The sequence below is a fragment of the Rhinolophus hipposideros genome (genome assembly GCF_964194185.1).
Source record: "Rhinolophus hipposideros genome assembly, chromosome: 4".
In the NCBI taxonomy this organism is placed as follows: Eukaryota; Metazoa; Chordata; class Mammalia; order Chiroptera; family Rhinolophidae; genus Rhinolophus; species Rhinolophus hipposideros.
Window position 1 is genome coordinate 100,374,146 of NC_138050.1, and position 21,176 is coordinate 100,395,321.

Consider the following 21,176-nt stretch of genomic DNA (forward strand, 5'->3'; position numbering starts at 1 on the left):
CCCATTCTTTCCACCATTTAGTCACTGAATATTTGTTAGTGTAGCAAAATCTAGATAAACTTTGGGATAAAGAAAAGTAATGATACAAAAGCTAGGAAAACTCGCCCTGATGGTAATAGTGTATCTTCCTGGTAATATTTTAGTTTGAGCCATAATGTAGTGCAAATAAAAATCTTTAATATGAAGCAATATACATGATACGGGGGTTCCTTTATTCTCCATATTTTCTTTTTCTTGCAGGTAGCATTACACATTTCCTGAGCTGTCAGTTCTTTCTGATGAGCATAGGTGATCCCTGTAGTGCATTTAGTACTTCATTTTTAACATCGATGTAATGTTTGTGATAAAACTGCCAAAATTACCTGTTTAGAAAAAATAGTTATAAAGATTTAAAGCAAAATGCTCTCTCTTACAGTCATCAACTTATAGTTGTAAATTGCATACTATTCTCTAATTAATGTTAATGGGAGAGCATTTCCTTATTGATAAAGATTTACATTTTTTTTGTTTTAGTATTTGCATCTCTTAAGTTTCATGTCTTTGATCTTGTTAATCGGATCTTCTTTTTAGATGAAGCCACATTCCATTGTGGTTATATGGAGTTTAGTGAGATCCAATGGAAAAATGAGCAAAAAAAGACTTGTTTGGCATTGTATTTAGTTTCCTACAAGTCTTGTTTAAATAGGTTAACAATAAGAACTTTAAAATCAAGATCAGTGGTTCAGATTCTTTTGGTCTTTGTGCCATCAAGCTCTGTGCCTCATTACATAAATTACAGTTACGTGATGTAATGAGAAGAATGTCAGGACTAAATGGGAATTCTGACAAACTTGCCCCATAACCATAAAACAATTTTACATTAGTTATAGCAGAATAGGCATAATTATTTCAAATTCAGATATAAGATTTTTATTTGAAATTAGAGCAAGATGTACTTTTGCCAGCGTCTTTCTAAAATGAGAATTGGTGTTTGCATTCTGTACATACCACACTGTTGCCAAATTCATATTACTAACTAAAATATTCAATAACAGTTAGATCTTTTCCAGAGCCAAATGCAACTGAATACTGTAGTAGAATTTAGGAGAAAGTACACTTAGACTTGTTGGAACAAGGTCTTTTGGCATATGGTTAAAGTAAACCTCCAGATGTGACTTCCTGAAGCCTTTAACTGCTTTTTTCATCTAGTCTGCCTGATTGTGTATGGTTTTGAAGGATTTTTGAGGTAATTTAAAAGCTATATTTTATACTATTGTAGAATCAAATGAAAGTTGACATCTATCTGATAAGTGATTTGGATGAGTTTGGGTTTTAGCCTCACTTACTTTCACTTATTTAATGTTCTTGATCTCAAGAGCTTTTTATCTCCTAATTGGCTACTTGGCTCTAACATGTTTGCACAAGAATAACAGTGTACTTAGACAGGTAACTCCTTCTAAAAGATCTATCAAGTTGATCTTTCCCATTAGAAACTTGGATTTGCAAATAAGGTTATGGTTAGAAATTGAATTCCAGAGTGTCATAACTGTCATAACCAAGACTTTTGGGAAAAGAGATACTATTATTAGTAGGCACACATTCTGGTTAGGGCGCAAAAGGTCAATTAGCCAGATAGTACTTGTTCCTCTGCCCTCAAAACTATTTAGGACCTGTTTTATTGATTCTTAGTTGTCAGGGTTTGGGGGAATTTTTATTATTAGGATGCTTAAGAAAGGAAAGCAGTAAAATAAATTTTTAGGAGAGTAGTCATCCTCAGTGAGACATTGATACTGAGTATTTTTGGTAAGTATTTTCTACGTAATTGCCTTTTTACTTTAGAGCTAACTCCATTAAAATCACTCCTATGGTATATAAATCATAAACAGTATTTTATATATATTTCAAAGTGATTATCACTTTGGAAAGCAATACAAATAATCATTTTAGATTCATTTATGTTAAAGGACTTCATCTACAGTTGTGGAAAGGGTACTAGGATTTTTATGTGTGGGGGACCTATGACGTGTAACTGTAGATACTATATATAACTTTGAGTTTTTGTAGCTTTATAATCGTGAACTAGAACTTGATCAATTTCTTAGCGATGATGATAATAGTCAATAAATTAGAAATTTGAAAAAACACGACTTTCTGGTAAATTTTGAAATAGTTATCAAAATAACATGTATAAAAAAGCTATCAGTAAATACTGTGGTAAGCACCTTGTGGGTATTGACTTTCATTGTAGGAAATATATTTGCTTCTCTTCCTGTTACTATTTAGGTCGCTTTGCATTTCACATCTGGAAACCTCTAGAACAAGTAATCACAGAAACTGCAAAGAAGATTGCAACTCCTGTAAGTTAAAGATGGCTTTTGTCAGAAAGCTCATCATGATTTTTGTTCGTGGGCCATATTTGATGGTAATTCAGAAAATGGCTTGAATTTTCCAACATATGTAGAAGTTTTACTTCTTTTGTTACATCAAGGAGTGTGCCTCATTTATTGATTTAGTTTCTTTTAAGTTTCCTGGTCACTTTCTTTTTGTATCTAACGTTGTCCTAGGTTTTGACATCGAATCATTTCTTCTCATTACATCCCTTTAGTAGTAGTACATCAACTTTGAGGTGATCTTCGTTTCCTTGTTTAATTACTACTCACCTATTCACGGAGTGAGTGTCCCCGGGGCCAGGAGCTGGGTATGGCTGGTGAGACAGACGCGGTCTCGGCTCTGCAGCTTCCCCAAGAGTTTGTTTCATCTTGAAATTTGAAAGTAGACCGCTTAGACCATCCCACGTGGCCGTCTCGAACATAAAGTTATAGGGTTCCAACCTTGAGATCCTGTAGGGCTTACACATTTTCTCTCCCAGCATTATAGCCACTCTGCTGAGCTGAACATAAGTGAAGAATGAATGATAGCCAGTGAGCTGTGGTTCACTGAAGACGATCAAGGCAATGCAGCGGAAACTCACTGAAGCAGGGCAGCAAAAGCAGGGACTTCTGGGAACTCGCAGCAGATCTCGGGGAGATCAGCTTGGCCTGCTTGCAGCAGTTTGTCTTACCCAAAGCGTTACAGGCGTCTGAGGCTCATTGGCCGTAAACAGGGACCTCACTTTCAAAGGACAACATACTGACAAATAAGTAACTCAGGTTCAAAAGAACCGCAGGTGCTTTTGCAGACCTCGTACGTCTCTGATTAGAGGGAGCATGTGTTTATTTTCTGATTTCCTGTTTATATTTTATTTGGCTAAAGAATCAATAGGCATTTAGCATTCATTCATTAAATATTTATTAAGCACCTACTACATACCAGGCATTGATGTGGGGAGTGGGATATAGTTTTGAACCAGACAAAGCCACTGCCCTGTAGGAGCTTACATTTTAGTGGAGACAGCTAACAAATGAGCAAGTAAGATACGTAATATGTAGAGGTGTTGAATGCTTTTAAGAAACTAAATGAGGGCGAGAGGTTCAAGAATAACGGCAGAGGGCGTTCTATATTAGTAGGTCAGGAAGGCCTCTCTGAGAAGATGAGAGAGCAGGTCCGGTGAACTTCTCAAGCGAGAGTTTTCTAGGCAGTGAGGATACTGGAAATGCGCTTCGCAGCGCCAGTGACGCCAGCGGCGTGTGTGAGGGAATGCTGGTGGTTTGGGCCCAGATGGCTAGGGCCTCCGAGACTGCAGTAAGAACTGCAGCTTTGCCTGTAAATATGATGGAAAGCCTCTGGAAAGTTGAGAGCATGGGGCAATGTGGTTTTTATTTTCAGTTATTACTCTGCCTGCTGCATAGAGTATAGACTAGGATGAACCAGAGTAGAAGCTGTGAGCCTGGTGACAGGGTATTAAGATGGTCCAGGTAATAGATGACGGTGGCTTGAAATAGAGTAATAGGAACGGAAATAGTGACATAGTTCTTTAAATGAACGTTATTTATGTCTTTCCATACATTTATATGTAATAAAAGAGAGAATTGCAGAAACAATTTTTCTTGTGTTATGCGATCTTCAGTAGATATATTTATACCATAAATAGAGGCCCTCCCCGTTTTGTAGAACGACATTCTTTAACATTGTGAAGGATGAGAGAGCGAGGAAATGAGCAAGTTTTCAGTGCTCTGTGGAGGCTCACAATATGACAGAGTAGTTCAGGAGACTGTCCTGGGGGCACCGAACCTGGCACCTGCCTTCCTTAAGGAGAGAGAAGTGATGCCCGCCCCCTTCCCCTTTCCTTGTGGGCTTCAAGTTAAGAAACACGGCTTTTGGTAAATTTGGCCTTCTTTACACAAAGTACTACTCTTGCAGTTTGCAGTGAAACATCTTAGGATATCTTTATCAATTTTTTTCTTAAAACATTACTTGCTTCTTCTACACGTTAACATCAAGTTGTTTTTAAATCGCATCTTTCTTTTTCTTATGTACTCTTTGTTTTTTTCCCTTTTGCTAGAATACCGCCTAGAGTAATTTTTCATGTGGCACTTGTGTGTGGATGGAAAGTGTTTTAAGTTCGTTAGACAGTTTGTTTCTGTTGCTCTCACTGGTAATTACCGTTTAGCTGCTGGCTCCTTGGGGTCTGGTGGAGCCACAGTTAGAGGCGTGCAGATGCCGCGGCTCAGGCGGGACCTCAGAGGCCTCACTCATGCTTTCCTGCATACTCACAGCCAGGTCTTCCGTGTTCTTACTCGTTTGTGTGAAGTCTGTTTTGATTTCCTTTTGTTGTGTGTACGTTTGGTTTTTAGGTTTTGGTGATTTTTATTTGTTTAGCTCTGGAAACTTTGGGGATTTTCTCCTTATTATTGATATTCTGAAATTTCACAGGAATTCTTAGTGAGTTATGGGAAATTGCCTATCTTTTGTTTTGTAAGATTCTCTTATATTCTTTTCTTTAATTTGTTTTCTTCTATTGTCTCTCTTCTCTGTTCCTGGAACTCTTATTAGAGAGATGTTGGACCTCTGAGTCTATCCTTTATATCGCCTAACATTTTATCTCGTAGTCTCCATCCCCTTATCTTTTTGTTCTACATTCCACAGTATTTCCAGAGGTTATTCCCCAGACCACCAGGTTGACCTTTGGCAGTGACCATTCTGTTATTCAGTCCATCCACTACGTTTTTTATGTCAGTTTTTTTAATATCCAAGAATTTTTCTTGTTTCTTTTTCATAGCAACCTAATCTTGTAGGGATGTGCTGTTCTTTTGAATACGTCTAAATTAGACATTTTAAGTTCCCTTCTGCTTCCTGATTTATCGCATTCCTCCAAAGCCAGTCGTTAAGTGTTCTATTCTTGGTTCTATTCTTTTCCCCCGTGATATTGGATTTGTTCAAATGTCTGATGATTTTTGGTTGTTGGTTGATGTTTATGAGGTCTAAGTTGATTACTATAAGTGGCCTTGCTCAGCAGTTTGGTAGGTTTGCTTCAACAATTTAATTGAAGGAGAAGATTGACAGTAGTCTGTGAACACATAGGTGGGTTATGTCACTAGTCGTGTCTTCCAAAGCAAGGAACCCAGTGGCAGGCTTGGGGCCTTCAGAATCCAGGAGCAGTTGCATACTACATGTATGTTTTACTCCTTTGCATAACTGTCCTTGTCACCGGCCTTTGGGTTCTGAAATGTGATCTGTTGATACTCCCCTTTATTTCTCTTGGGACCTACCACCCACAGTAAGATGCATCACAGGCATGATTCTCTTTCTTAGCCTGAGGGTTGAAGTGGCAGGTGGCAGGCCCCTTATGCTCTGTGTTAATGAACTTAGAAATGGTCTATCTCTGCTGTTCTGGTTGAATTAGTTACCCTGATAATTATTTTTTGTATTTGTTGATTCTGAATTTAGTGTTTTCTTCTTGATTTCTGAGAAGTGTTTCCTTCTTTCCTCTGCTGACCAGAGCTGCTAGGATTTTTCTGTATGTGCAATTTTATCTGTTCTCAATCTTTCAGGATTTCTTTAAACTTTCTGGTTTGCTACTTTTCCCATTTCTTGTTTTCTAAGCGTATTACAGACTTTTCTTGTTTAAACTAGCTCTTCTCTCATTTCAAGACCACTTTGGAAAGCAAAAGACCTTTATTATCCAGTCTGCTGTTTTGAACCAGTACCCTTTTGCTTGCTTTTTAAAGTATTAATGTGTTTTATTGATTAAGCTAATGCCTAATTACCCGTATTTTTTTTCCCCCTGGGAAAAAACCCAAGTCATTCATCTTCTTTTGAGGCTTTTATTTTCTTATATGCGAATTTCTCCTTTTACTTGAATACAATTTTTAAACATTGAACTTCTATTGTTTATGGTTAAGTGAAATTCATGGAAATAACACTAATTAAAACCATCCTTCTGTGGCTCTATAAATCAAATAGATTATTGTACACAATAAAAGTTTATAGTTTATGGTAAATGTATTTCTTCTCTAAGACTGTGGAATGATATAATTCTTCTAGTTGTCTGGAGGGACTTTTGTGTTTCAAGCTATTGACTGACTGAGTAAATTAGCTAATGAAGACTTTTGTTTAACTCAGTTCATTTCATATACATATTTTTTGATAATATATGGCACTATAACATTTAAGGCTAATTTTAGAAGGATAGTAATTTTGATTTCTGTTGTCTATATATATGTGTGTGTTTGTGTGTGTGTGTGTGTGTGTGTGTGTGTATATATATAAATATATGTATATATATTCTTTATGAATAGAATAATCCAAAATAATGTGCAAGGTTCAGAGTGTATTTCAGACAGCATAATAAAACTAGTGGAATCCCATTATTTCTGTTCTTGGAAATTCTATTAGAAAAATAAGACCATCTACTATGTCTATTTGATGATATAGTTGTTCCTTAGTCTAATAATCTCATTTTTATGGATCTAAACATTTCCTTGGCTCACCAGTGTTGTCAAAAGTGGTTCTGCATTGTAAGTCTATATATCCTAATATAGTGCAATATTTGTATATTGTTTGTAAGCTTAAAAGGGCCTTTTATATTTTAGGAGGGGCAAGGAGTACCGAGTTACAATTTTGTGCTTGCTCATGACACAGATACTAATTTAAACAGAATAATATATTAAAATACTGTGATAAAATTTATTCTATCTAAAATTATGTAATATGAAACCTAAATTTCATGAGTTTTGAAGGCCTGATTTTCTCTGAAGAAATGGGCTCAGTAATTTGAGCAATTATTTTGGTTTTCTCTTTGTCCGCTTTTCTGTATACAGCCCCCAAATATTAAGTTTCCATCCTCAGAATGATCTAGTTCTTTTAGAAGGGTTGTGATGACTGTTTAACAGATTGACTGGCTCCTAAGTAGGCCAGTGTTTTAGGACGTGGCCTCATCTACAACCTGACTTTCTGTAGCCTTTTCTGAGTCTCCTTTTCCACCTGCGCAAAATAAAAGTAAATAAATTGCTCAGATATAATACTTGCTTTTAGGGTTCATAAGCTTTGTGACTATAATGGGAATGGCACTTCATGAAACATCATCAATTTATGTTTATTATGCTGAAAATTTGAAATCTTGGAGCTCCCTAAGGCAAATAAATTACGCATTGAAATATCAGGGAATCAGGTATGCATGCATCTAGGAAGAATTTGAGTCTCCTGAGAGAAACCTTAAGACCAACTGCTCTTCCTGTGTTAAATTCCCTATTCTGTATACAGAGGGTGCCGAAAAAATGTATACACATTTTAAGAAAAGAAAACTTTATTAAAATTGTAATATTCAGTGTATACCGATAACAAAAGATGAATACAAGTCACGGTTGACTTCTGCAATTACAAGAGGTGCTCAAAGTGGTTACCATCAGTGTTTAGACACTTCTGATTATGGCGAACTACTGCTTGAGCAACGTTGACCAAAGTGTCCACTTGTCTACATTTTTTTGGCACCCCTGGTAAATATATATTATTCCGTCATATATTTCCCTATAGGTGTGTGTATGTGCGCATATATGTATTATGTATACATATGTATATGTATGTATATATATATTTATTTATATAAGATTTGTCCAGGTTAGTATGTATACTTAAACCATTTGATCCCCTTCTCTCATACTTGGAGGAATGGATTTTTTTGTTTTTCTCATTAGCTTGTAAACTGCTTGAAACGTGGAAGAACATATCCTATTCCTCGCAGTATTGGTACATAGATAGATAAGCAGTTTCTCTGTGATGAAGGACAGAACCTGACCTGTCTCATTTGAAAAGTTCCTGGCACCTAGTAGGTGCTGAAATGTTCATTGAATGAATTAATTGCCAGAAAATTATTACCAAGTGGAAATTTACAATAAGCTGTTCAAAGAGAACAGCTTATATAAATGACCAGATCTGGCTGCCTGGGCCTCATTTTTTTACACTGGTAATTTCCTTGGTTTCCTTTATTTAGAACTTTAAAAAAAAATTGTGTAAGTAACCTGGGTTCATTTTTGAAAATTTAGCAAGTAAAGAAAAACATAAAAAATACAAAAACCTCGTAATCCCAGCATCCAAAAACAACCTTTCTGTGTACGTACTTTCAGATTTTGTTTTATGTATGCATACGCTTACTTATTTTCTCTTACACAAATACGAGTCCACGTTTTAGAAACGTGTGCATTGAATCATATGTGCATTGTTTTCCTTCTACAAGTTGAGTTCATGGATCCTATTTCTCTGTTAAGAGCTCCCGAAGAGTTGCCTTTACTTGCAGTCTCGCATCCCTTTCCTCCTGTTTTCTCCTAAACTCGCTCATCAGACTCTCCTTTCTGCTCCCGTCAGTCTTTGACTCTTGGCTAAATGCATCAGCCAATTCTCAGGTCACATCTTACTTGACCTATCAGAAGTGTTTGGAACTATTTTTCACTTCCTCATTGTCGGCATCTGCTTTTCCTCCTACCTCACTGCTGGGCCTTCTCAGGTTCCTTTACTAATTCTCCTCCATTTCTGTGCCGCTAAGCCTGGTGTCTCTAGGATTCAGTCTTTGGACTTGTCTGCACACACCCCATCAGTGATCTCATTCAGGCTCATGCTTTTAAATACTGTCGGTATACGCGTGACTCCCTTTCTCCAGGTCAGACTTCTCCTCCACCTAGATATTTACTAGACATTTCAAACTTACATCATCAAAACCAATCTCTTGATATCTATTACCCACAACAAACATACAATTTGTTTGACTCCTTCTCGAAGTCAGTAAGTAGCAGTTTGGCGGTGTAAACCAGAAACCTTGAAGTCATTTGCAGTGTAAGTTCTCTGGAAGGCAGACTGAGACAAAGATTAGCAAACTGTTAGTTTGTTAGGGAGTGCTCTTAGGATCAGCAGCTCTGTAAGGGAGGAGAAGGTTAAAGGACCAAAGAACAGGGACAATTTAGGCTGCAGTGCGGTCTTAACAAAGGCCTCAGCCTACCTCATGGGGAGCTTGGACGCTCAGATGACTCAATGCCCATGTCCTAAGTTGAGGCAAGGAGCCAGAAGACTAAATCACATCACCCGGGCAGTGAATATAGGTCAGAAGTCCAAGGACTGAGCCCTAGATAACTATAATGGTTATACCCCTTGTCAGCCAGTTTTAAGAGCCTGCCTGGGAAGGTGGCATGGGCTTACTTTTCTTCAGACAAGGCAATTCCCAAATTGTTTGACAGCTGAGTACTAACTGCCAGCAGCACCCCAGCATCTGAGGGGTAAGTCCTTCACTTCTGAAGGGGGAGCTGCACAGTGTGTAACAATATTCACTGCATCCCTTTAACTCCTCTCCTTTTCTCCTGTCCACATTTAGTCCACCAAGCAAATGTTAGTCCTGCTTTCAAAGTACATCCAGAATCTGACTACTTTTCACGACCTCCTTTACCACGTCGGTCCATACCCGCGCCATCCCTTGCCTAGCTTACTGTTAGGCCCTCCCACGTGGCAGTTAGAGTAATCCTTTCAAAACAGTCAAATCACGTTACCCCGGTGCCCTGGCTTCTCCTAGCACTGAGAATAAAGTCCCACATTGTTCCCATTGTTTACAAGGCCCTCCACAGCCCACAGGCCCCAGTACCTCTGTGATACTACCCCTTTCCTTGCTCCCCAGCCACGTTGACCTTTCAGTCCAGTTTTCTCGTCATCCTTGGCCTCCCTATCTGCTATCCTGACATCCTCCCCACTTTGTCAGTTCCTCCTCTGCTCTCTCTGTCAGTCAGTCTAGTAGGTGGAAAATATGCCTGTCATATCACCAATAAATGAATGACTTGGTCAAGAGTATCCAAGGAGAAAATTACTGCAGGACTTAGAAAAAGTTTCAAGGCTTTTGCTTCTACCGACCTCTTATGCTTTCAGTTATATTTCAGTGTAGAAAAATGATGGTATTTAAAAGTGGAAAAAAAAAAGTTAACGTTTTTTAAGTGTTCATCTTGGTAATGGTATTTTGTAAAAGGATCATTGTTTTATGCCCCCCCCCCATAATTTCAAGTTGACTTCTAGTAAAATGCATTAGTCTTACGGCAGCTACGTAATGGGATTGAGGTTATGCCACCCCATACATGGAACTAATTATTTCTTGGTCTTTCTTTCCTGCGCAGAGCCTGTCATCCTACTATAAAGGAGGATTTGAACAGAAAATGAGTAGGCGAGAAGCTAGTCTTATTTTGGGTGTAAGGTAGGTGTGCTGCATAAGTATTGTTTTCTTCTGTGGCCCGGCTTGTACTGAAAATGTTATCGTAAAGTTATCCTTCTGTTTGAAATTATGAATAAGAGGCAGAGTTTTTAAATTTTAAAACCCCAAATCTAAGAATATCTCACTCCCCCTAAAAAAATCAGGCAAAGTCGGGATGTGTCTTTACTCCTTACCAAGGAGCTGTTACATTTCAGTACTGAAGTTTCAAAGCAGTTCTAACATCCCTTATTGCGACCCTCGATCCTCTCTGCATTCAGTTTTACAATTTGATATGTATCATTTTCAGTTATAATATGGGATCTGTTTCACCATTCTTTTCTAGTTCTACAGTCTGACATCTAGCGTATTTTATTGTTCTTGTTTCACTTTAGTATCCATTTATTGTCTAACTTTGGACAGCATAGGAGAAAGTTAATAATATTGTATGATTGCTGTGTGATACCATTTAACATTTAAAGTTAAGAGAGTTAAAGTTCCCTACCATAGATTTACCAGTAGCTATATTCCTTTGTTTACCTTATGTTCCCTTAGAGCCCATTCACATTTTTGTGGGAGTTGGTTATAATTTACAACAAATCTCGTGATTTAATCAACAGTTAAGTGGAATAAATCATGAAGTCCTATATTGACATAATTTTTAAAATCTCTATGAAATAGACTAGCATATCTTTAAGGCCAAAACATTTTATTATTTCTTATGATTTAGAAAAAAATACAGAAAGGGGTGGAGAGAGGAGAAAACTGCTCAATTTAGCTTGGTGCTTTGTTTAAATATAAAAAGAGATGAGATCTTTCCTTATCTAAGAAGAGAAAAAGGGAAACGGTTTTAAGTAGGGGAACCAGATTAGGAAGTTACCTAGATTACTAATATTATTCAGAATAACATTGTCATTTTCTTGAACTTTTATTGCCCCCTCCCCCATAACATCCCATTCATAATTTTGAAATGTGAAATGAACTACATCATGAAACCACCAAACACAAAGTTTTGGAGAATATCATTTAATATCATCCGAGGCACTCCCATTGTTAGGGCAGATAATTAGAGTTGACTGAAGGTACATTAAGGTACATGGTTATAAAGTTTTATCCCATTGAGTTGGAAGCTGTACACAATTTCACAAGGAAAATTCAGTGGTTAAGAGCACAGACTGATAACCAGTGAATCTGGGTACAGATACCAGTTTTACCACCCAGTAGCTGCATGACCTCAGTTTTACCATTTGTAAACTGGAGGTAATAATTCATTTCTACTGTGTAGCGTTGTAACAGTGAACACAGGTGAAATTCTTAACACAGACTCGGCACTTAGTAACTCCTTAGACGTCAGCTGAGCAAACCAGCTCCCTGTCCTGTTTCTGCCGCCCAGGCACCACATCGCCTCATTTGGTCATTTTTAACTTTCCTGCACTTCAGTTTCTTCATTTTTGAACTGGAATTAATGATACCTAGTCATATTGAAATAACAGAAAATGATATGATGATACCTTTCTGTAAGAGAGCCTCCCAGGTACCAGGTGCTGAATGAATGTTGGCTCCTCTTTCTTCCCTTCTCCATCATGAATGCAGAAGCTGCACCTCTGTCCTTCACACATCAAACAGAAGGCAGAACTTCCTTTTTTCCCTCTTGTCCTTTCTCCCAGCCAGGCAAGTGTTGGTTGTGAGAAGATTCTTCAAGATGTGACTTTATTGCTGTGGCTCCCTTTTCTGTGGTGGGTGAACCTTGGACTATGTATATGTAATAAGTGGGTAAAGGCAAAATCGAGCCGACTCTGTCGATAATGTATTAAAAAAAATACTCTGTGTGCCACTCGATGATTCTATACATTGTTACATAGTATGTAAAGCCAAAAATATGTTACTGCCCAGGAAAACTCATTATTCCTGGTATTTTCTGAAACGATGCACATTTGTGACGTACAAACTTTTTAAAAGAGTCTGTGGCATTCTAAACTAAATATTATTCAAAAACCAACAGTAGAAAAGATGAAACCAAAGTTGTTCCATTTGCCGCAGGATCAGGGACCACCACTCAGTTCCATGCACCCCACTCCCCGCTCCTCCACTCCCAGCCACATGCACAGGGGACACAGTTTGAAATTGCTCATCTAGGCAACAGGATATTTAAAGTTAGTTTCAGTTTCCTGGTGAAATTGTCTACACTGGAGACACATCAGAGCTACATTTAATTTTTACATTATGTTTAAGAACTACGATTCTCCCATCTTGTTTTAGCTTTACGAGAACAGACAAACATATTCAAATGTATAGAGGTACTAGAGACTTAAAGAAAACGGAATAAACCCTTCAGGAAAAGGAGAACACATTCATTCTTCATTCGCAAAGCTCACCACTAGGAGTCTGATAATTATTATCGTAAAGGCAGAATATTTTGAATGGCCATCCTTGTGCATGTGAACTTTCCTTACATTTCTGACTTCAGTCTAGCTCTGTGGTTGGCAGACTTGTACTAATGCTTATGGAGTATTATGTACTGTTTTTTATAGGCAATGGAAGTGATTTTCAAACTTTGTCTTATGTGCTAACTTAAAGCTTAATATCCATAATAAGATGCAGCTTAACATATACACACCCCACAAAAGACACGTACAGTAGAAATTTGGATTTTACTTATATCTTCTTGAACTTATATCTTCATTATCTAGTGGTCTGCATTTGATTGGTTTTAATTAAAAAGGTTTTTAAAGCTCCCCCTTTTTAATTTTTCTGTAGTATGATAATCCTTCATAATGTTAGTATTTTCTGATACACAGCTTTTATTCTTTTGACAGCCAATTACATTTGGAGGGCGGTATAAAATGCATTAAGCACCTATCGCATATTGAATACTACATAGTATTTTAAGATACAAATCATAGCCTCTGTCCTTAAGTAGTTTATATCTCCCTAAGGAGACATGTGAAATATATACACAATACTAGAAGGTATAACTAATAAAGGAAAGAAGTATTCCAGAGCACCAAAAATAGGGAATGATAAATGTAGATTAGCTACAGGAAACTAAATCATATTGGAACTTTTCTTAGTAATGTGTTTTTCATTCTTAATAGATAATTAAACAATATTGTTCATGGCCCTGGTACAATTTTTAATGATTTCTTTCTCAAAATTCAGTAGTCTTTGTAATCAAACAATGTCTGTTTGTCTCTGCGAAAGTTATCTACAAACCAAAAAGTAAGTTGGAATGGTTCCCCAAAAGATTTCTGTAAGCAGCCAAAAGGAATGCCCTTAAGCCTTTATACTAAAACATTTATTAAGGCATCTAACATAATGAATGATTTGGTATGTGTTTATACTGCGAAACAGTTACCACAAAAAGTTTAGTTAACATTGTTCACCTCACAAAGTTATAGATTTTTTTTCTTTGTGAAGAGAGTTTTTAAGATTTACTCTCTTAACAACTTTCAAATATAAAGACAGCATTGTTAATTATAGTTACCATGCTGTACGTTACACCCCCAGGACTTTTCTATCTTATAACCCTAAGTTGTAACTTTTGACCACTTTCATCCATTTTGCTGCCTCCCCCCACCTCTGGCACACACCAATCTATGTTTGTATGAGTTCGGCTTTTTAGATTCTACGTGTAAATAAGATCGTACAGTATTTGTCTTTGACTGATTTCACTTAGTATATGCCTTCAAGTTTCATCCATGTTGTCACAAATGGCAAGATTGCCCTTTTTACGACTGAATAATACTCCATTTTACATATACCAGGGGTGCCAAACAAATGTATACACATTTTAAGAAAGGAAAAAACTATATTAAAATTATAATACTCAATCTGTACTGATAACAAAAGATGCATACAAGTCATGTGTATACGTTTTTGGCACCCCTGGTATATATATGTGTGTTCCACGTTTGCTTTATCCAGTCATCTATCAGTGGACATATAGGTTATTTCCATGTCTTAGCTATTGTGAATGATGCTGGAATGAACATGGGGCACAGATATCTGTTTGAGATAATGATTTCATTTCCTTTGGATATATACCTAGAAGTGGAGTTGCTGGGTCACATGATAGTTGTTATTTTTAGTTTTTTGAGGAACCTATACTTTTTCCATGATGGCTGTACCAATTTACATTCCCACCAGCAGTGCAAAAGGGTTTCCTTTTCTCCACATCTTCCCAACACTTTTTATATCTTGTCTTTTTGATGACAGTCATTGTAACGTGTGAGGTTATGGTGGTTTTGATTTGCATTTCTGGGGTGATCAGTGATGTTGAACATTTGCATATACCTGTGACCATCTATATGTCATCTTTGGAAAAAAATGTCTGTCCAGGTCCTCTGCCTATTTTTCAAATTGGCTAGTTTTTCTGATATTAAGTTGTGTAAGTTCTTTATATATTTTGGATATTCACCCTCTATTGGATGTATTATTGGCAAATACTTTCTCCCATTCAGTAGGTTGCCTTTTCATTTTGTTGATGATTTCTTTCACTGTATTGATGGTTTCTTTCACAATACTGTGATGTATTCCCATTTGTTTATTTTCGCTTTTGTTCTTTCCTAAGGAGACTGATCCAAAAAAATATTCCTAAGACTATTGTCAAAGAGCTTACTGCCTATGTTTTCTTCCAGGAATTTTATGGTTTGGGTTCTTATGTTCAAGTCTTTAATCCATTTTAAATTTATTTTTGTAAATGGTATAAGATAGGGGTCCAGTTTCATTCTTTTGCATGTAGCTATACAGTTTTTCCAACAATTTATTGAAGAGACTGTCTTTCCCCATTATATATTCTTGCCTCCTTTGTCATAGATTAATTGACGACATATGTGTGGATTTATTTCTAGTCTCTTCTACTCTGTTTCATTGATCTGTCTGTTTTCGTGCCATATTGTTTTGATGCTATAGCTTTGGAGTATAGTTTGAAATCAGGGAGCATACTACCTCCAGCTTTGTTCTTTCTCAAGATTGCTTTGGTTATTTGGGGTCTTTTATGGTTCCATACAAATTTTAGGATTCTTTTTTCTAGCTTGGGAAAAATGCCATTGGTATTTTGATGGATATTGCATTAAATCTGTAGATTGCTTTGGGTAGTGTGGACATTTTAACAATATTAATTCTTCTAATCTATGAGCCCAGTATATTTTTTCATTTATTTGTGTTTTCTTCAATTTCCTTCATCAGTGTCTTAAAGTTTTCAAGAGTACAGGTCTCTAACCTTTATAGTTAAATTTATTCCTATGTATTTTATTCTTTTTGATGCAATTGTAAATGGGATTTTTTTCTTAATTTCTCTTTCTGATTGTTATTCGTGTATAGGAACATAACTGACTTCTGTATATTACCCTGTGACTTTACTGAATTCACTTATTAGTTCTCACAGGTTTTTGGTGTCATCTTTAAGGTGTTTGTTTGTTTGTATGTGCCATCTGCAAATAGTGACAGTTTTATTTCTTATTTTTCAATTTAGATGTCTTTTATTTCTTTTTGTCACTTAATTAGTATGGCTAGGACATCCAATACTATGTTGAATAAAAGTAATGAGATTGGGGAATTTTGCCTTGTTCCATGATCTTAGAGAAAAAGCTTTCAGCTTTTCACTACTGAGGATGATGTTAGCTTGGATTTATCATCTACAGCCTTTATTGTGTTGAGGTACATTCCTTCTAAGCCCACTTTGTTTTTATAAATGTGTGTTGAATTTTGTCAAATACTTTTTCTGCATCAATGGAGATGATCATAGGACTTTTATCCTACATTTTGTTAAACTAACCTATCACGCTGAAGGATCTGTGGATGTTGAACTATTGCATCCTTTGAATAAATCCCACTTCATCATGGTGTATGATCCTTTTAGTGTATTGTTGAATACTGTTTGCTAATATTTTGCTGAGGATTTTTTAACTTCTGTTTATCAGGAATATTGGCCTATAATTTTCTTTTCTTGTAGTATCTATCCTTCTCTGTTTTTGGTATCAGGAAAATGCTGGCCGTGTAAAATGAGTTTGACAGTGATCTCTTCTATTAAAGAGGATTAATACTAATTAATTGTTTTTAAATGTTTGGTAGAATTCGATGAAGCCGTCTTGTCCTGGGCTTTTCTTTGTTGGGAGGTTCTTGATTCAATCACATTGCTAGTCATTTGTTGAGATTTTTTTTTCTTCATGATGCAAGCATAGTAGGTTGTGTTTCTAGCAATCTTTTTAGGTGTCCAATTTGTTGGTGTATAATTGTTCATAGTAGTCTTTTATGATCCTTTATATTTCTGTGGTATCAGTTAATGTCTCCTCATTTATTTCTAATTTTATTTATTTGAGTCCTCTTTTCTTGGTGAGTCTAGCTAATGGTTTGTCGCTTTTGGTTATCTTTTCAAAAAACTAGTTCTTAATTTCACTCATCCTTACTATTGTCTCTTTAATCTCTATTTCGTTTATTATCACTCTGATCTTTGTTATTTCCTTTCTTCTACTAACTTTAGACTTAGTTTGTTCTTTTCTAGTTTCCTGAGGTGCAAAGTTGGGTTACTTTTGTGAGCTTTTTCTTTTTGTAGGTATTTATTGCTATAAATTTTCTTCTTATAATTGCTTTGGCTGTTCTGCTATGTTGTATTTCCATTTTCATTGGTCTCAAGATATTTTTTGATTTGTCTTTTGATTTCTTTAACTCAAGACTTGTTTATTTTATTAATAGAAGATTGTTTTATATGCTCATTCAGCAATGGATAGTGTGTTTTAACATGCTTGATGTTTTGTTATTTAACTCCAGGAGATTAGAAGTTGCAAGGCACACCTTGAGACTGGAACACTAGCAGAATCAAGGATTGACAACTCACGGTCAGGGAGGCGGTGTTCAAATTAGATGGAAGAACTTAAATCAATAGCATTTTATGACCATTTCATAGAAGCACAAGCAAACCTCTGCAGGACTTAACAGTTTCTTTGTACTTAATTGATACTCATGATAGTGCTTTTGAGTCATTCAAGAAATGTTAAATTAGGTTACTTATACTCCATTTTAAAAGTCGGAGCTAAATAATACATTTTCATAAGCACCCTTCATATTAATAATAACTACCATTCTCTGACACTAACTGTGTTCTCGGTCATCCTAATCTTTATATTATCTAAGTTATCCTTAAAATAATCCTGGGAAATAGTTTGATTATATCCATTATACATACGAGAAAATTATAACTCAAAGAGTTTAAGTAAGCAAGACAATAGCCAATGAGTGGTGGACTCAGGATTTTGAACCTGTATCTGACTATCTCTAAAAGTACCTGCTTTTATCCACTACAGTGTGAATCATCCATACAAACGAAATCAATCATTTTGAGTTTCACAACAACTATCCTATACTTTGTCGGGTACTGTTGTTCCCATTTGAGGCCTGGAGAAGTTAAGTGCCTTAGATAAAATAGCTATTAAGTAACAACACTAGGATTTTGGTTTTGTCGGTGTTATTATTTTTTTTTCCTTGCTAAGAAAATATACTAATGGTAAACATTTCCAATACTGGATAAATATGGTTTTGCTGAAATAATTTTAGGCTTATTTAACTTTCTTCTTTAATTTTTGTTTAGAGCATAGGTTCTAACAGCCAAGTTTTTCCCATAGGGTTCTCACAAAGTTAAATAAATTATGAGCTATGAAATGTTTTGAGATGCTCTGTTGAAACACAGTAATAATAAAGCTAACGATTATGGAACATTTGTTCTCACCAGGCACTGTCTCAGCACTCTGTTGGCATTAACTAATTTAATCCTTCTATTGCTCTACGAGGAATATTTTTTTTCCCAGCTGTGATTTACAATGAGTAAAGTGAAGTAGGGAGAGGTTAAAAAAATTCACCATTGTTACCCCATTCTATGTAGCAGTGGGATTGAATGAAATCTAGCCGTCCAGTCCACTCAACTCGTCCAGTCGAGTCCAAAGACCTGTCTGTTATACTATATATACTGCTTTTCCGCAAAGTAATTTGAAGCATAAGTTTTCAGACTTATAGTATAGTCAGTCTATAGACTATGACTCCCTTACCTTCCATACTGTGTTTTATTTTTCAAATTGAAAATGAGGACTAGTATCACAAAGGACTGAAGAAAAATGCATGCAGCATTGAATCAATTATTTATTTTGATGGTTACTGGAATTAAGTGACAGGCTGTGATTTCATATTTATCCACAAGATGGTGAAATTTTCATTAGTTTTTAATTTCTTGAAACCCATATAAACCATTAATTTATAATCCGCATTTGACACCATTTATTGTAAGCACTTTAATTTCTTTTTACAGCCTATCTGCTGGCAAGGCCAAGATTAGAACAGCTCACAGGAGAATCATGATTTTGAATCACCCAGATAAAGGTAGGTAAAATTCTTAATTTTCATAATGTATGTATCAGAATCTGCTCTGAATTCCTTTCACTTTACTTAAACTCATTATAAATGATTTACAGTTGAAATGGAAATTTATATGCCACATGTATTGTGATTTTTCTTCAATCAGGCTTTAGATTGGAATTCAGTGACCCACGGAAGTGGTGGATTTATATTTTCAGCTTTCAAGAACTTAGTTATGATTTTTATATATGAGTACCTCACCCCTGTTTAAAGCTTCTAGCATTGTGAATGAGAAAGAGAAAACATGAGTTGTGGACTGTCAGATTACATAAACTGATTTGAGCATCATGAATTATATTTGTTTAACCTTAAATATAAAAGCACAAGATTTAGAGGGTATCTTCTAAATCTCTGAATGTAATATGTCATAGATGATTCTGAATGTCTTAATTTTATTGTGGAAGGCTCTGAGGCTGAGCCATTTATTTTTAACTGGCCAGGTTTTTAATGTAAATTTATCTTACAGAAAGACAATTATTATAACTTTAACTACACTACAGCTGCTTGAGAGAGAAAGCCCATATGTTCATTACTGTTTCTGCTCTAAAATAACAGATGGTAGAAAGTTGCACTGTATTTGAGAAGTCAAGGTTGGGGGGTGGTGGGGAGGAGAGTGAAGAGTTCCTTGGATTCTTATTTATAGACTTTCGGTAATTGTTTTGAAAAAAATTAAAAACAAATTTTGGATTCCTACCAATCTCAACTGACACCAAAATAAGGCATTTTCCCCCTCGCTTTCTCTCTTAATTACTTACTATAAAAATTCTTTTTACCAAACATTATCTTTTTTTGGTTTTTGTACTTGCTGTTCTTTAGTGAGAATAAACAAGGGAATAAACTTTGAAACGAGGTTTTTCTTAAAATTTCTTAAAATTTCTAAACAGCTTCAACATTTACTGAAAGATCCACTCAACTAATTTACTTTGCATTGTGGGCTTTCAGAGTAATTGCCTCACAAAGAAATGTGCTTAAGTGCCTCTGAAGCCTTCTGCCTCCTAAACATCCTCTGTCCCTTCCAAGTCCGGTGCATGCCCTTCTCTTATTGATTGCAGAAGGATCAAGCACTCATGTTTTTCAGATGATTGACAGGCTATTGATTGTGCCTACTGGCAAGGAAGCAAGTTCTACTGAAATGTATCTAAGAGAATACGTATTTGTAGATATCATCAGTAAAAACAGAAAATGTTTATATATCTTATGAGCCAGTAGTGTTTAAAGAATTAATCAATAGCTTGATTTATTCTGAGGTTGTGTACTTATCATAGGTGGATTGTTGACTGCCTGTAGTATGTTTACTAATGTCCTGCTGTCTGTTCCTGTGTGGATAGTAGGCTGTCAAGGGTAGACCTGGAAGCAGAAAGCCGGTGTTTTTCTCTGGCTTCTGCCTGCCAGCCAGCAATGACCTTGAACACGCTCCTTAACCTCTCCAAATGCCAATTTCATCATCTACAAAATGAAGGGATTTCTTTCTAAAGCCCTTTTTGATGATATGATATAATGTAATATCTTTGTATGCCTATTTAATGAATGAAGAACCTGTAGCCTGCATTTCTATTCAGATCACATTTTTAATTTAATAAAGACGCTTTTAATCTCTTTGGATTATTGTTCCCTCTAAGAATGTTCACAGTTGTGAACATTTTGCCCACATAATTGCTCATTCATCTAAAATTTTGAAATATTTGGATTTTCAGAGATTTCATGGGCTTCCTAAAACCCATCTGTGTACGTGTAGTTAAGAACGCCTGCTCTAGTAAAAGGCGGGTGAACGAAGGCTTTTTAGAACTATGGCAGAGATAGAATTCGTGTATGATGGAGTTGGGAGATGACAACTCATACGTCTGGAAATTGTCTCTTGAAAAGGAAGGTTGTTTTGATTTTTTTCTAATGGGGAGAAGATAACAGATTGTAAACAAAAATGTCCAAGTGTCCTTGGAGAGAGAAAGCTGGGGGTATTTGGGAAAGTATGAGAATGGCCAACTTTTTTTTTTTTAATTTTTAAATTTTCAGCTACAGTTGACATTCAATATTACATTACTTTCAGGTGTACAGCATAGTGGTTAGACATTTATATAACTTATAAAGTGGTCCCCTGGATAAGTCTAGTACTCACCTGGCACCATTGAGAGGTATTACAATATCACTGACTATATTCCCTATGCTGTACTTCACATCTCTGTGACTATTTTGAAACTGCCAATTT

At 36.0% G+C, this 21,176-nt stretch overlaps 1 protein-coding gene across 1 annotated transcript in view; it reads left to right on the plus strand.

Annotated features, from left to right (window-relative positions):
* Positions 1-21,176, plus strand: part of DNAJC15 (DnaJ heat shock protein family (Hsp40) member C15) — a 61,788-nt gene that overhangs the window by 18,275 nt on the left and 22,337 nt on the right. The window contains 3 exon segments of the mRNA XM_081045978.1: positions 2,263-2,336; positions 10,500-10,576; positions 18,867-18,937. Coding sequence (XP_080902104.1) covers positions 2,263-2,336; positions 10,500-10,576; positions 18,867-18,937 — 222 coding nt within the window.